General features: G+C 37.5%; 1 protein-coding gene across 6 annotated transcripts in view; it reads left to right on the forward strand.

Annotated features, from left to right (window-relative positions):
- The first annotated feature begins 6,353 nt into the window (after positions 1-6,353).
- The window catches only part of LOC131429764 (amyloid-beta-like protein), a 317,342-nt gene continuing 307,222 nt past the window's right edge, over positions 6,354-16,473 (forward strand). For 3 of the 6 annotated variants that reach the window (XM_058594098.1, XM_058594099.1, XM_058594096.1), the window contains exon 1: positions 7,013-7,288. In XM_058594098.1, coding sequence (XP_058450081.1) covers positions 7,220-7,288 — 69 coding nt within the window. In that variant the 5' untranslated portion in view covers positions 7,013-7,219. Of the gene's footprint in view, positions 6,732-7,012; positions 7,289-16,473 lie in introns of those variants that run through there. The other 3 variants (XM_058594093.1, XM_058594095.1, XM_058594094.1) reach the window with 3 other exon arrangements.

Here is a 16,473-nt window from a genome sequence, read left to right on the forward strand (position 1 = left end):
TACTGGAACCGTCCTATCACGAGCGACTGTGATTGAATGCTGGAAGGAAGATAGGGCCGCATCGATTTCCATCGGGGAATCAAGTGGCAAATCGATATTAATAAGTTGGTCGGCGATTTGTTGAAATTGGACCCAGTCGGTGCGATAATAGTTCCTCCGAGGATGAAAAGGCACTGTTTCTGGTGAAGATCCCAACGTCAATATTACTGGAAAGTCGTCGGAAGAGAGCTCGTTGAAGACAACCGGAGAGCTGTCTATGGCGATGTTGCTGATGAATAGATCCAAAATGGAATGAACTCCCGATCTGGAAGGTCGTGTTTCTTAATCCGGAGCGAGTATGTTGTACTGTCCAGCTTCGTAATCTTCGGCAAGTACGAATCTGTTTCGATTCTGACTTTTCCCACAGCTTGTGCGTTCAGGTCCCCAGTAATGATGAATTTGTTCTGTCGTCGAGTGAGCATAGCCAGATCTCGCTTCAATGATGCACACGTACCATCTCGAAGATTGGTTTGTTTGGAGCAGTACGCTGCAATGATGATGATGGATCCCATCGTCGTTGTAATCTCAATGATTTCTGTAATTCTGCCTGTGAATTCTGTAATTTTAAATAAAAATAGAAATTTCAGGTTTAAGATGAGTTTAAGTTAAAAAAGCAATATCGACATTCTTCTCTTGAAAAAAGTCGGACAATTAAGCAGTTTGGCTCCTGAGTGAGCAAGCACTCCAATTTACTACAACCAACTCATTATATTGTATATTCGCTGATGAATTTGCCTAAGGCGTTGATTTGATCTAACCGCGTTCTGTAGTTTCATAGTTTTGTTGTCATTGTTTCAAAATGATGATCAGATGTTCAGCAGAGAATAAGTCACCAGATTCATCCTTTCTTTGAACCTTTTAGATTGCTGCGAGGAAGTGGCGGCAAATTTGGAATATCCCTCTTCGGTGGGAGCCGTGGGAAATTAATTTCATCCTTCTGTGGAACATTCTTGCGCGTTGATTGTTTACGGGACGCAGCACGTTTGGGACACGATTTGCTAGTAGATGGATGGTCGCCATCACAGTTCACACATTTTACAGCGATGTCATGTAGTAGGCAATCGTTGGTATTGTGAGAGCTGCGACCTGAGCCTTTGAGGTTTTTAAGGACGCAGGAAGTCTACTGTTGGTGGAAAATGCTCACCACGACGTCTAATCCTATCCAACGCACAAGAAGATATAATCGATTTATGACCACGGTTCAATTTTTATACACGTTCAGTTAAAAGTCGAGACTGATATGTGCCTAACTACCTCAAAACTGTCGTCTGTGCGTGAAAAAAGGTAAGCAAAAGTAAACATTTTTCCAAAGCTTGAGAAAACTTAATTCTTGAATTGTTTGTGGTTATCTCACATTGTTGAAAATATAATCCGAAATTTCTGATCATATTTTTGATAAAATGTAGAAAGAATTATGTTGTTGCATTTAGTACAAGTCGAGATATTCACGATTAACTTCTGCCCATTCTTCCACATGGCGAATTTTGAAAAGGCGTCCCATAGTAAAGTAAGTCGTATTCACGACAAAACTGAAAATTTTAACAAAAAAATTCGAAGAACTCGAAAAGTAATCATTCGATCTCAAAAACATTCAAAAGCGTTCAGGCTGACGATGAGACCTTTCATTTGCGACTAGCTCGATCGAAATCGGTCCTGTCATCTCTGAGATCTCGACCTCTTTCTTAACAACACACATACACACATGGACATTTGCTCAGTTCGTCGAGCTGAATCGATTGGTATATGAGATTCTGAAATTCTGTAATTCTGTAAAGTTTGACAAATTCTATATCCATTTTTTATGAAAAAAAATAAGAAGTGCGAAGCAATGTGCATATTATGCTGAGCGCACGTCATATATTAGAACCCACAGAGAGACGATCTATGAACTCGGATTTGATATGTTTGTATGTCAACATATTGAATCAGATTCTTATGATACCGTCACGCTTGTATTCTCGTTCACCAGAGGTGCCATGGACGGCCGTTGTTCGGAGTCATTTCAATCCAACTATTAACACATGTTCTCGTATGCTAAAAACCTTGTTCAGTTCAGCAGCCAGTTGTGTTTGGCTCGGACATCGATACGCGCGCTCGTTTCGAAAACCAGCAACAACACAACCGAAGCTAGGTTGTGTTGAAAGGTCTGTGGGATAAACATACACGGGTAAAAATCTATTGCCGGTACCATGATTTTTTAATCATGAAATCATGAATCATGGCTTCCCATGCAATTTCATGAGCAAAATGATTGATATCATGAAAATTTTCATGAAAGATGTGTTATTGTTCATGATATCAATCGTGTTGATCATGAAATCATGATTTATAATTCATGATAGTCATGATTCATGATTTCATGATTTTTAATTATGGTTCCGGGAATAGAAGTTTATCCGTGTATAATAACCAGCGTAGCTTCAAACGGTGATTCTAAACTCAGCACTCACTTTTGAAAACTCGGAATGAGAGTTAGGTACTAAGAAATCAAAACTGGGAACCATCTATATCATAACAATTTGGTGTTAGCGATTATTTGTCTAGAATGAGTGTGTTTGTTCAGATCATCGATGGGTTGTATCTTTGTGATCATTTTACTGATTGCATCTACAAGAAAATGAGTGAGTTTTTGTCACCCTTGGGACCAGCATGCCCGTCCTACAGAGAATCATCCACTTTTATTTATTATTTATTTATTTATTTATTTATTTAACTAATATAAATAATCAACAGACAAAATATGGTCCTAATGAATATTTCTAAGTATATTTAAAAAACTAGTTTTAATTCGACTGCGCGGGACATGGAAATCGAATCCCATCGAAACAGCATTGAAAGAACGTTGCAATCCAATGATGGCGCCGTTGATTCCATAATTAGTGCGGCGTAAAGGCATTCTGAGGAGGTTGTTGTTGCGAAGACCTCGTGCGCGGACATTTATGTTTATGACAAAGAAGTGCTGAACAATCGACATTGTTCAACAAATGCACGGGACAGATCACGTCGCACCTTCAGTGTATCGAATCCGATAAGCAGTCCGCGGCTTTCATAACTCGGCAACTGATGAGGATTATTCCATGGTAACTGGCGAACAGCGAAACGAACAAATCTGAGCTGTATCGATTCGATTCTGAGATTTCCATTATGGTAAAGCGGGTTCCATACCGCCGAACAATATTCGAGAGTTTAACGGACAAGTGAGCAGTAGAGAGACTTCAAACAGTAGATACCTGTGATGTGCTTAGCAGTTCTTATTACAAATCCCAGGCAACGTGAAGCTTTTGCAACAATGTACGAAATATGTTGCTTGTAGTTCAGTTGTTCGTCAAGAAAAACCCCAAGATCCTTGGCACATGTGACTCTATCTACCGTAGATCCTCGGAGACAATAGTCGAAACGTATAGGTGTTCTTTTCCGTGTGAACGTGATAATCGAGCATTTACTGATATTTAATGTCATTCGATTAATCTTGCACCATTCCGAAAAAATTTCTAGTTGACTCTGGAGGGAAATTGCATCTTCTGTTGTCTTAATAATTTTGAATAACTTAAGGTCGTCGGCAAATGATAATCGTGGGACACTCAATAAAAAGTTCACGTCATTGAAGTATAGGAGGAAAATCAGTGGTCCGAGATGACTGCCTTGTGGAATGCCAGAAAAAGCAAAAAATCCATTAGATACATTATCACCGATCCTAACCGCCAACCGTCGATTGCAGAGGTACGATTCAGTCCATTGAAGAATACAGGAACCGAAACCTAGTCGGTCTCGTTTGGCGATAGTAATAGCGTGATTTATTTTGTCAAAAGCAGCGGAGAGGTCCGTATATAAAACATCTGTTTGAAGACCGTTTGACATAGCATTTGAGCGTTTCTGCATGAATCCGTGCTGAGTTTCTACGATGTACGCCTTACAGTGATTGAAAATGGGTTCCAGAACAACCAGTTCAAACAACTTAGGAATTGCACTAAGTAAGGTGATGCCGCGATAGTTGTCGATATTCTTCCTGTCTCCTTTTTTGTGAACTGGGAACATATAAGAAGATTTCCAAACAACAGGAAATACTCCAGTCGTGAGTGACTGTTGAAACAGTTGACATAAGGGTGTCTTACCAAACTATGTGTTCGTCAAGTTGTCGATCCCAATAACCAGACCAAACTCCTCACGAAAATGATATCTGACAGAGACATTTTCAAAGGGAAACTGCATGTGAGATTTATTTGTTTTAGTGGTTAGTAGTATAGTCTATAGGGCTACTGTTCCAAAGCCCTGTAATCCTTATTTATTTCATTTATTCATTCCTTATGTGGTATGAACAAGATTATGGTCCTTGTTTTAGGAGCACATGGAGTGGTTTAATTTACGGGAGCGTCTCTAGAGCAGCAATAGGAGTTATATCGAAAGCTCCTATCTTCGCCATTAGGACCATCCGTTGGAAACGATTTAGCTTTGATGAAACTGTCACAATGTTTCCTTTCTGCCTCCACAGAAGGTCCCTGAATGCTGATATTAGTTCAACCAGTATTGTATGAATACTATAAATATTTCTGGCATTGAATCCCCATGATTTTCTAAAAGCACATCTGGATTGGCCAATATGATCAAACCACTTCATATGCAGCAACTATGAGTGGGTTTTTCTCATCGACATCATTATTCTAGGGGATTAAAGATTTAGAATCAAGATTCAGATATTCCACTAATATTCATGACCAGCAAAAACAGTATAGACTGCATTTACATTACTACTGTTGAAATTCTATGATATTCTATTCATTAGTTTGTAAGTTATTGTGCTGAGAGTGATACTACTTTTGTTATTTTCAGAACAATGGATCAAAAACAATTTTGTGTTTTAATTTTACACTGCTTCTTGATGGGAAAATATACCGTTCAAACGTAGCAATGGCTTGAAAAGCGCTATGGAGACTTTACTCCATCAGAAACAACAATAAAACGTTGGTTTGCTGACTTTAAACGTGGTCGTAGAGACACCGATGATGCAGAACGCAGTGGACGTCCTAATGAGACGGTAACACCAGAAAACATAAACAAAAATCACAAAACAAATGAGTTAGAGAAAAATGAAGTTGAGTGAGACATCGTAAAGATATCAAATTGTTCAAAGTGGGTGCCACGTTTGCTCACTGTTGACAAAAAAACAGAACGTGTTGATGATTCTGAGTAGTGTTTGGCCATGTTTAAACGTAACAAACCAGAATTTTTGAGTAGATATGTGGCAATGGATGAACCATGGATTCATCTCTTCACACCGGAAACAAAACGATCGTCATTTGAGTAGACAGCAATTGTTGAACCTCCCCGTCCAAAGCGCCCGAAAGCACAACAATCGGCTGGAAAGGTTATGGCCTCGGTATTTGGGATGTGCGTGGTGTAATATTTATCGACTATCTTGAGAAAGGAAATATGATCATTAGTGAATATTATATAGCGTTATTGGAGCGTTTGAAGGCTGAAATTGCAAAGAAACGACCTCATATGACAAAGCAAAGAATTTTGTTTCATCAAGACAACGTACCGTATCACAAGTCAATCAAAACAATGACAAAACTACATGAATTGAGCTTTGAATTGCTCCCACATCCACCGTATTCGCAAGATTTGGCTCCCAGCGACTACTGGTTGTTCGCAGACCTGAAAAAAATGCTGACCGGTAAGAAATTTCGCACGAATGAAGAGGTTATTGCTGAAACTGAGACCATTGAAATGTTAGAGCGGCACTGGAATGATTGCATTGCTCTTTAAGGAGATTACGTTCATAAATGAAGTTCATTTTGAACCCCAGAAAAAAAAACGTGTTCTCTTTGTTAGGCCCTGGTCTTTCAGCCCATGTGTTATTTCGTTCAAAATCACTAGTGGCCCAATCTAGACTACTTTTTTTCGTTTTGTTAATAACCTTATTGTATAATGTGGAGCAATTCACCCTAATTATAAGTTTCTCATGACGGTCCCAGTTTTCAAATAAGACATCCATATTGAGAATATTCTAATATAAACAAAAGATACAGGACACATGCAAAAATTGGTTCAACATAGACTATATTGAAGACAAACAATATCAGCACAGAAAATTAATTGCCTCAACATACCCGCCGAGGTTTTCTTTCATCCATTCAACCTAGAACAAGAACAAAAATGTGACAAAATTCTGCACACAGTCGCTTATTCCCTCACAGTCGGGTATTTTTCCGATTGGCACGATCCAAACGGATTCACCATTCCATTTGTGTTGGGCGACGGGCGGACAAGAACTTGTGCGCTCGTTTTTATGCTCTCTCACTACTTCCTCTCGTCGTTAGACAGTGGGTTTTGTTCTACTGCTGCTTCCACCATTTGCATTTCACTGGTGAGCTTTGAATTGTTCGTCCAGTGCCGAATTCGTGTTGTAGGGTGAAACATCAAGTGAACCGACCGACGCAGGCGGTAAATCAGTTGTGGTCACTATTTTCCTGCGGGGAGTTTACACTTTTCTCTAGGAGAGGAGACCAGGAGCAAGGGAAACTCATAGTGTCTCCAGTGTGTGAATCATATCATCTAGATCGGAACGCGTGTTAGCAGCAAACAGGAAACGTTGCGGTAGCGGAGGTCAAACGAAAGGAGAACACACAGATAGAAGGATTAGCCCATTGGCACCAGGCAGGAAACTATTGTAGCAGTTTCCAAGGTGTCCGGTGGGTGACCCGGCGCTGAAAGTGTATCCGATTGCAGTGGCCGATTAGAAAAATAAAATACAGTCCTAGAAGCAGTTAGAACCTCCGCCAAGCACAGCCGGAGCGAAGAAAACTTTTCGCCCAAGGGTACAAGGATTGAATACGTATCGAGATAAAATCGATTTGTAATGTGATTACTGGTTACCGTTCTTTCGCTTCTGCAGTGTGATATTGTGGGCATTTGTTGAATCGATTCGATTGTGGATTTAGTTTTATTTTTCTAATTAATTTTCCTACTACAGTGGTTCTTTTTTTTTCGTCACAGACTGGATGTCCTGAAGTTATACGTAAGTGGAAGGGTTGAAAATCTGTATCGTAAAGGGAAAACAAAGTGGTAAGAAAATCGATTTCACGGATCAAGGAATCCGAGTAAGAGTGGTTACAGCACAGTTGTGTAGTGACAAAAAGTGTTTCGGTTCGGAGTGAAGTGTTTTATAACTCGAAGGAAAATGTTAGCAAGGTGGTCCGCGGTGCTGGCGATAATCGTCGTGACATGGAGTACCACGTATCAAGTTCAGGCAAGGATATTTTTACTTATGACTTTATTCCAATTGGAATTTATTTGCATTTGATTAGTCGGAAACGTGAATCATCAAACCCTGTTCTGTTCGTATTTCAACTCCTGAACTGACACAACCAAACGGCATTTGACATTTCATTGCATGACCAGCAGGCACGACAGATATTCTTTCCAAACAATACCCACTGTTACTGTGTTGGAACAAGGATTATTGATCCATTTTCCACCTCTTGAATGGACTTTGGAAACGTCAAAAGACCGTTATGTTTATCGTGGGCAGAATGTTCCATTTCTGACCGACGAGGGGCCGATTGGACGGGGACCGCATGTAAAACATTTTTTGCTTCTCGATGTCGTTGTGAGAAGCACTCGGTTATACGATATCTCCTTCTACCGTCCTATGCGACGAGACTCAATATTCAGTGTTTTCCGTCCGCCCCAGCGTGCTGCGTCATGTTGGGCCAGCGCTGCCAGATGCAATGAAATGGGCTGTTGTTGAGGAGTAGCTTGTTACCTGTTCTTGTCATCATTTTTATTCATTTACTACCCTAGGTACGAGCTGTGTGTACTCGCAGACGTGTTTTGAACGGTGTTATTCAAATATTATATTATTGACGAATCATTTAATCTTTACTGCTGTATTAAATTTAAAGAAATTTTGGTTACACAAAAAGGCCCATGAGCGCTCTCTACAGTACAAATTTTTCAAGTTGTTAGTAAATTTTAGAGAGCGAAAAAATAAATAAATGAAAACCCATAGATAATTTTAACAAAAATCTTCTAGCATTCCGTGCATACGCGTTTTATATTTTCGCCACCTTGGGCTGTGGCGGACCGAATGCAGACAATTATTTTTATAAACTCTCTCTTTCTGCTTAGTGTTTGAGTAGAAATTTAGAAACAAAATGACACGAATAAAATGTTTGATGAACAAAGAAGATGTACTGGATAGAAGTTGACGTTTTATTTCATTTTTTTTAATCTTTTCTATGGGTTTTTCATTCATTGACTAAAGTTTACTGAAGACAATTATTTATTATTGTTTCAAGCGGGGTTCATTTCTTTCCATCGTTTTTTTGCAATGAGTCATTTATGATTGAATATCATTTACCAATTAGACTTAAACATATATTTCACTAAGGGAAAGCTTTTATAAGAAGGCATCAACAATCGATTGTCTTTCAAAAGTTTTCACTAGAAAGACTGGTTATCAATTTGAATAAATATGCATATTTTTTTTTAATATATATGAGTGACAGTGATTTCTCAGTGGTTGTAGTGACAACCTATTTAGTTATAAAAATGTATGGGTTATCACTTTGAATTCGAAGAGAGTACCGAAGTTAACACGTCAACAACAATGTTGCCAAAAAGGAACCGTGCTAAAATCAAATTGAGCCAATATGCTTTGTTGAAGATTACAAAATTCAATCTTTTATTCACTCAGAATGATTGTATGGAAAATTTTGTCTAATTTTCACTCCAAACGTCATTTCATCATGCTTTGTTCAAAATCCCAACTATTGGGATATTGCGAAAAAATCGATTTCGCAGCGATTAGTTGACGGATTCTCACAATCTACGACTTAATTGCGACAGACATTGTCAAGCAATTGCAATGTTTGACATGAAAGTTTGTATAACGCGGAAAGTAATCATATCCAAAAACAAAAACAATAGCGTGCATACTTCCAGGAAGACCTTTCATTTACAGCTAGTTTGGTCAAAATCGGTCCAGCCTTCGTTGAGCTTCACGCCTGTTTATTTGGCCCACACATACAGACACAGATTCATACACACACAGACATTTGTTCGGTTCGTTTTCCAAAGTTTGAGCAAATTTTAAACCTATTTTTTATTTTTTAAATAGGTAAAAGGATAGAACTATATTTGCATATGTAATACAGTGGTATTCTTCAAAATAATTTTCTTCGATTCTTAAAAGAATAACCGAAATCGGTTTGTTTGACCGTCTACTGATAAAAACTATCAATTGGAGAAGATTTGAGGTCGATTTAGAAAACTTTTTACGGTTTTTCGACACTCGGCCCTCAGAGCCTCGGAAAAGTCTTTCAAAGTTTAAGCGAATACTATACCTATTTTCTAAATTTATAAAAAGGTGCAGAAAGCCAAACGAATATTAATTTCGGGTAAAAGCTGCACAGATCGAAAAAGTCTTGTGATTTTACATCTTATAAGATGCACATAAATGGAGCGTCGTATTTCAAACAAATTTAAACTCAAGAACATGTGAAATTGTGTGATTTGAAAATTACATGGCTTGAAATCGAATGAAATAAAAAACCAAAAGACCGTTAGCAACAGCGCGACTTGAACCGAGAAACATTAGATCACAAAGCACGTCAGTTAATTGTCTGAGCCACAGAAGCGTATATTTGTATGATGAATAATTGATACATATAAATCCATACAACGGCAATTGCAAATAACACTCGGTTTCTGTAAAATTCTGTGCGAATGGAATTTTGCATCATTTGACATGTTATAAATTGTATCGTTTGTAGAATTATGTCACCTGTGAAATTCATTTTTTTCTGTGTATTTCAATGGGAAATGAGTTCCGTTTTGGAGTTTTTCATCACTATTTCCGGTACATCCGGATCCGGTAGCTGAGAATCAATATATTCTAAATCCATTTTTTACTATCAAGCCATAAGATGTGCACAATTTAAGAATCATACTGTTTCATGGGAAAAATTCCGATTCTATACATGGCCAAAATGAAAAAGAAAAACAGTAATTTTTCGTTCAATCATAGTACACCATGAATAAAAGCTTTCTGACTATTTGGAATAATTTTTTTGAGAATACACCAGATCTGGATATTTCATCAAAAAAATTCTTTAGCTTTGCGGCTTTTTTAGGCGGATTTCTAAAATTACGCGGTGTTTTTTAAGCGGATTTCCGAAGCTAATTGGATTTAATTTATCTGAATCCTTTTAATTTGTTATAAAAATATTTGATTTGTTATAAAAATATTACACCTACGCCCAAAATAGCTTGTTATCAGAACAGTTCATTGCTCCGGGATTGATGTCGTATTTAGGAATATCGCAAATCTTTTTTTTCTTTTCTCATATAGAAAGGCTATGCAATCAATGAAAAAATGACTTTTTACCGAGGCCCGGAGGGCTGAATGAACTCAGCTCGACAAACTGAGCGAATGTCTGTGTATATATGTGTGTATATAACAAAAATGTGCAATCGATTTTCTAGGACATGTCTGGACCGATTTTCACAAACTTGGATTCGAAGGTCTCTTGGTCCCATAGGTTGCTATTGAATTTTACCCGGATAGGACTTCCAGTTTGGGAGTAACGGGGTAAAATGTGCAAAAAAGTAGAAGAAAAAGTGCATTCGTTTTTCTTAGAGACTGCCCAACCGATTTTCTTCAACTAAGATTCAAATTAGAGGCCTTATGTTCCCATAGGTTGCTATTGAATTTCATCTGGATCCAACTAGCGGTTCAGGAGTTACTCTCACAACCCCAATATAATCCAAACAAATTTCATCCGGATATGACTTCCGGTTCCTAAATTACAGACTGATAGGCCTAACAATTCCATTTTCAGGTGCTTGTTTTGCCTTTCTCATATAGAAAGGCTATGCAATCACTGTGAAACCCAACTTTTTAGCCGATTCATATACAATTCGATTCGGCTCGACAAACTAAGCAGATGTCTGTGTGTGTGGGTGTGTAGGTATGTAACAAAAATATGCACTCAATTTCTCGGAGCTGAACCGATTTTCACAAACCTAGACTCAAATGAAAGGTCTTATAGTCCCATAGTTTGATATTAAATATCCTGTTGAATTTGGATCCAAGTTCTAGAGTTATAGGTGATTTCGGTTCCGGAGTTATAGGGTTGTATGTGAAAATTGAGTATAAAATAGGCACTCGATTTTCTCGGAAATGCCTTGACCGATTTGCAAAAATTATGATTCAATGAAAAGGTCTTAAAATATTAAAAAAAAATTTAGAACATTTTATCCGGGTTCAACTTCTAGTTTCGGAACTAGAGTGCGATAAGTGGACAATATTCAATTTCATGTGTTTATTCATAAACGATGCCGAACACACACAGTACAAATCCCATTAAACTGACTAATCAATACTTCTAGTTCGCAGAACTAATTAATTTGTTGGCATATAAACTTGATTCGGCACTAATAGTCTTCCATTTCCCATTTTCCTTGGAAGCACCCAAGGTAGTAGAGAACAACTCCAGAAGTAGAATTCATTTCGATTTATCATCGATGTTTGAACCGAATTTCACAAATCTTGATTCAAATTGAAGCATATATTGTTTCAGAAGCTGCTGTGAAATTTCATCAGGATCTGACTTTTGTTTCAGTAATTACGGGGCGATGAGTGCCAAAGCTTTCAAACAGCCATATAAAATAACGAAACAAAACCAGTACGCACCGGTACGATCTGGTACGGAAGAAGAAAACACTATTCGCTTTTACAAACAATGCACACAGCGGAATTTGTTCAATTTTGTACATGCTATAAAGAAAACGAAAACCAACACCTAAGCTGATTACTTACTCACTTTCCTCAGATAGAGCGTGATCGATTTTCACAAACCTAGGTTCAAATAGAAAATCTAATTCCAACCGGCCTGACAAACTAATTCCGGCAGTCCTGGTTCCCTATTTCCGATTCCGGAAGCATAGTAATGTTTAAATAGTCGAAAATAAAACTCTGACTATTTTCTCAGAGATGGTTTCGCCGATTTTCATGAACTTAGGTTTAAGTAGAAGACCTTCTGATGTGGAATAAAATTCCTGAATTTCTTCTGGATCCGACTTCCGGAACTACTGGATTAAGCGTTCAAAATTGTATACCGCTATCTTAAGCGACGAAGCAAAAGAGGTTTCGGAAGTATTGGAAATAGTGGCCAAAAACTGCAAAAATAATCTACTTTACTTTTCTTCTAGATGGTCAAACCGATTGTCACAAACTCATAAAAGAAAAAGGCTTACGGAGTCCCTGAATTCGTTGTGGATACTACTTCCAGTTCCGGAACTATAGGGTGCTTTGATTCGTAGGTTTTACTGATTACGTACGAACAAACTTTTCTGTTTCTATTCAATCAACAGTTGTTTTTAGAAATGTATGAGTAATATGAGAAAGGCATTATTGCACCACTAGGTGGATTAAAACAGGTTTTTTTTTCAATGTGGCGGCTTTGAAAAAAGCTGCTCAAACTCGTCCGATTTGTTGGTGGGTGTCAATGATTCTTGGGAATGAAACATCTAAAAGCAAAGAACAAATCAGTTTCATATTCTGTATCGAGATAGCTCTGGTCGGTATTACAATGAAACATTTCCACCGAGCAAAAGCAAAATGGCGAAGTCTTTTTTTAGTTCTCAACCCTTTTTCCTAATTTTAATTATTCATATTACTTATTTTTCCGCTTTGCAATCGCCTATAATATTGAGCACTACGTTTGGAAACGCCCAAACGTTTCGACCGTTGGTTTTGGTCTCCTTCAGTGGATATCTACAATTTATTTGTTCATATTTTGAACGTCTATTTTGCAACGTTCTCGTTAAGCGCCTAATCTTGATGGTCTCTCGTCGGTAATGTTTGTCTCCAATTTTCATACTATGGGGAAGCAACTGTGCTTTTCTTAAGTAATTATTATTACCACGAAAAACTGATTACGTTTTCGGTATATTTATGTTTGTTAAAGCTTATCTGTTGAGCTATTGGACACCGTTAAACTGTGTGAGTCAAATTATTTCTACCTTTACCTTCACATCATGAAGTGGCAGGAATTTTTGCTAGTATGACATACCCTATTTTACCATTTATCATATGTAATTACTGTAATGTAATTACTGTGTAAGTGGGACCGAGGCCCTGAATATTGTGTGTCATGGTATATCCTTCCAAATCAGTACTTAGGGATCACATAATGAACACTGATTGGCAACATAAATCAATTATGGAGACGGCACTTCGTATGTTCCTCTTTCGATCTGCACCACACAGGAATCGACTGATCACTTCGAATTTTTATGCGTTCGTCTAGAAAACAATTTCACCAAATTCCGGAGGCTCATTAGCATGCTGTTTAGCAAATGTAGGGCGCTCGCTTTCGTTTCCTTGGCTCGCAACTTTACTGTTCAACCCGTGTGACGTCGACAACCACTTCGACCGGAAGCTGATAACGGAAGGGTTTCTTGAATCTCATTGCCAGTTTCCTTCGGGTTCTTCTTGACTTCGCCCATTATCTTGGTGTCCATTTTTTGCATGCGTTTTGTGTTTTCTGCCACTACCTACTGGATCCATTCCTGAATCGAACAATTTTATTGTTAGAAGAATTTTCCCAATCCATGATATTGTACTCCCTTGTGACAGCTCGTTTCTAATTCACGCCGTTTTGCACAGATATTTGAATATGCAAAGGAATTTATTTTAAAACAGTGCGTTATCCATTTGGCTTTACCGAATCAAATGCGAACACGTATAGAAAAACCGAGGAACAAGCCGATTGCTTCAAATTGTTTCAAAATACCAAAGCATAGGCAATCAATAACAAAAGAAAAACATATCGATTTTTGAAGTGTGCACTTTTTTTGGTCACTGTTTTTATTTTTTTTCAATACACTTCATTTTTCTTTACTGTTTAGTTTTACTTTTGCTAAGTTTGGTATCAGAAGTACTGAGGTAGATGATTTGTTTGTCTAGTATCTCACCAGGATTACCACAGTGAACAGCTATTTGACAAAAATTACGTATGACAAGCTGGGTGTAGTGTGTGACGAGCGATTTACTTGGATACATCAAGTTCAAAACGAAAATCAGATGAGAAGTTATAATTTTACTGAGGCGCATGTATATAAACGTTTGCCCTTGAGGATACCCGAAGAATATTCTTGTAACACATGGATCAATAAGTCCCGAGACTAACAATGGAAACAACATATTTTTTGCAAAATTTTTTTTTATTCATCAACATAATCAACTTTTAGGGTGCTACAATGGTTCCAACGTTTTTACAATTTTTGAATACCATGTTTATAAAAAAATTATCTTTCGTTTCAAAATAAGTCTCACTTTCAGCGATGACCTCCTCATTTGAGCCAAATTTTTTTCCCTGGAGCATTTTTTTAAGATCAGCAAAGAGCCAGTAGTCAAAGCAGATCCAAGCCCAATTCGTTCAATTTCGCCATTGTTTTCATCGACTTGTGGCAGGGTGTTTTTGTTTCATCGAGAGCAATCGCGGCACACACTTGGAAAAAACCTTTTTCATGCTCAATTTTTCATGAAGGATAGTAAATACACTTCCATATGATATCTCCCGGGTTGGCGGTTCAACGCATAGGACGCTGGTCTTACAAGCCAGTTGTCGTATGTTCGAGCCCCGACCTGGAAGGATTCTTAGTGTCAGTAGGATCCATAGTACTAGCCATGCAATGATTCTGTACACTAAGAATCGGCTGCGAAGTCTGTTCAAACAGAAAGGCCAAATTCCACCAAAGGAATGTAATGCCAAGACTTTGCTTTTATATGATATCTGTGTCATCTCAGCAATCTCACGAAGCTTCACTTTACGATCATTATAATTTTTGTCACTTCACTCACATTTTCCGGTGTAACGGCTTCCACAGGTCTACCTGAGCGTTCCGCGTCATTTGTGTCGGTACGACCACGTTTAAACTCGGCGAACCACCGACAAATCGTTGCTTTTGATGGATAAGAGTCCGGATAACATTTTTCAATCCATTGTTTCGCTTGAACGGTGTTTTTACCCATTAAAAAACAATTTCTCCGTACCGCGACATAGTTCTTCGCGTTGAATCATCGCTAGCGCAATGTGGTTGGATAGTCTTAACTTTAAATCCCTGTTGTTATAGTAATGTCTTTCTCATATTACTTATATTCTTATACTTATTATTGTAAGTTTAATCGAAATGCGATGCTCGCCGTTCAAATGTTCTCAATTTGCTAACTAAAAGCAAGAAAGTTAGCTCTGACTTCAACGTACATATAGTTTAAAAATCTGTTTTGAAGATTTCGTACGTCGTGGATCAAATTTATTTATTTATTTATTCGTCAAAAAAAAGTAGACTACAGACAAAAAAAATTACATTGTTTTCTCATATGATATACATTATTTCTACGATTTGGTTTCAATTTTTCTTATATTTGTTTCCTGGACATTCCATTTTTAGGCAGTTTTCGTTATAAAAGCGCATCATTTGATTAACAGGATTATTTTTTGCATAATTTGATTTATATTTTTTTCCAAGAATATTTCACGACTTCTGAGATGACGGCTAGGAGCATAAAATTTTAGTTGTGAAAACAATGATTCAGATTGTACTCGTTGAGAAATAATGTCGTTGATAAAATGAAGCATTGTAGCTTTGCGGCGTACTTCCAGTGTTTTTAAGTTTTTGTGCATACAACGCGCTTTATATGATGGAAGAGGAAGAAATGTAGTTCAATTTAGTCTACGAAGCGCATACAGTAGAAATTGTTTTTGGACAGATTCGATGCGTTTTACGTGTACGGAGGTACATGGGCTCCAAACAATGCTGCAGTATTCCAAAATTGGCATGACATAAGTTGTATATAATAGTTTTATTGTATAAGGGTCCTGAAAATTATGACTGAAACGTTTAATGAAGCCTAATATACTATTTTCTTTATTGACAATTGTATTATAATACTCCACGAAAGTAAGTTTTGAGTCTAAAATTACGCCTAGGTTACGTTACTGAGCTACATTTCTTAACGTTTAGTTGGAGTAAGCTTTTATTGCACCAAATGTTGAATACGTTAATTTCATATTGGAATACTTCAGCATCTACAGCATTTTTTATTTCCATAAAGAGCTTCATGCCGTCTGCATATACGAGTACTTTTAGATGTTTGAGTAAGAAGGAAAAGTCGTTTACGTACAAGATAAAAAAAGAGGGCCTAAATGTGAACCTTGGGGAACACCTGAAGTGACATTTATTGATTTGGAGTATGTGTTTTGATAGCGTACAATTTGTTTACGTTGTGTGAGATTTGATTCAAGCCATTCCAAAAGTTTTTGTTCAATGCCATATTTTTTTAAATTTTGAATACTAATAATGATATGTCAATTCTGTCGAAAGCTTTGCTGAAGTTAGTATAGAGAGTTTCTACATAACTTT

The sequence above is a fragment of the Malaya genurostris genome, chromosome 2 (genome assembly GCF_030247185.1).
Source record: "Malaya genurostris strain Urasoe2022 chromosome 2, Malgen_1.1, whole genome shotgun sequence".
NCBI classification, from domain to species: Eukaryota; Metazoa; Arthropoda; class Insecta; order Diptera; family Culicidae; genus Malaya; species Malaya genurostris.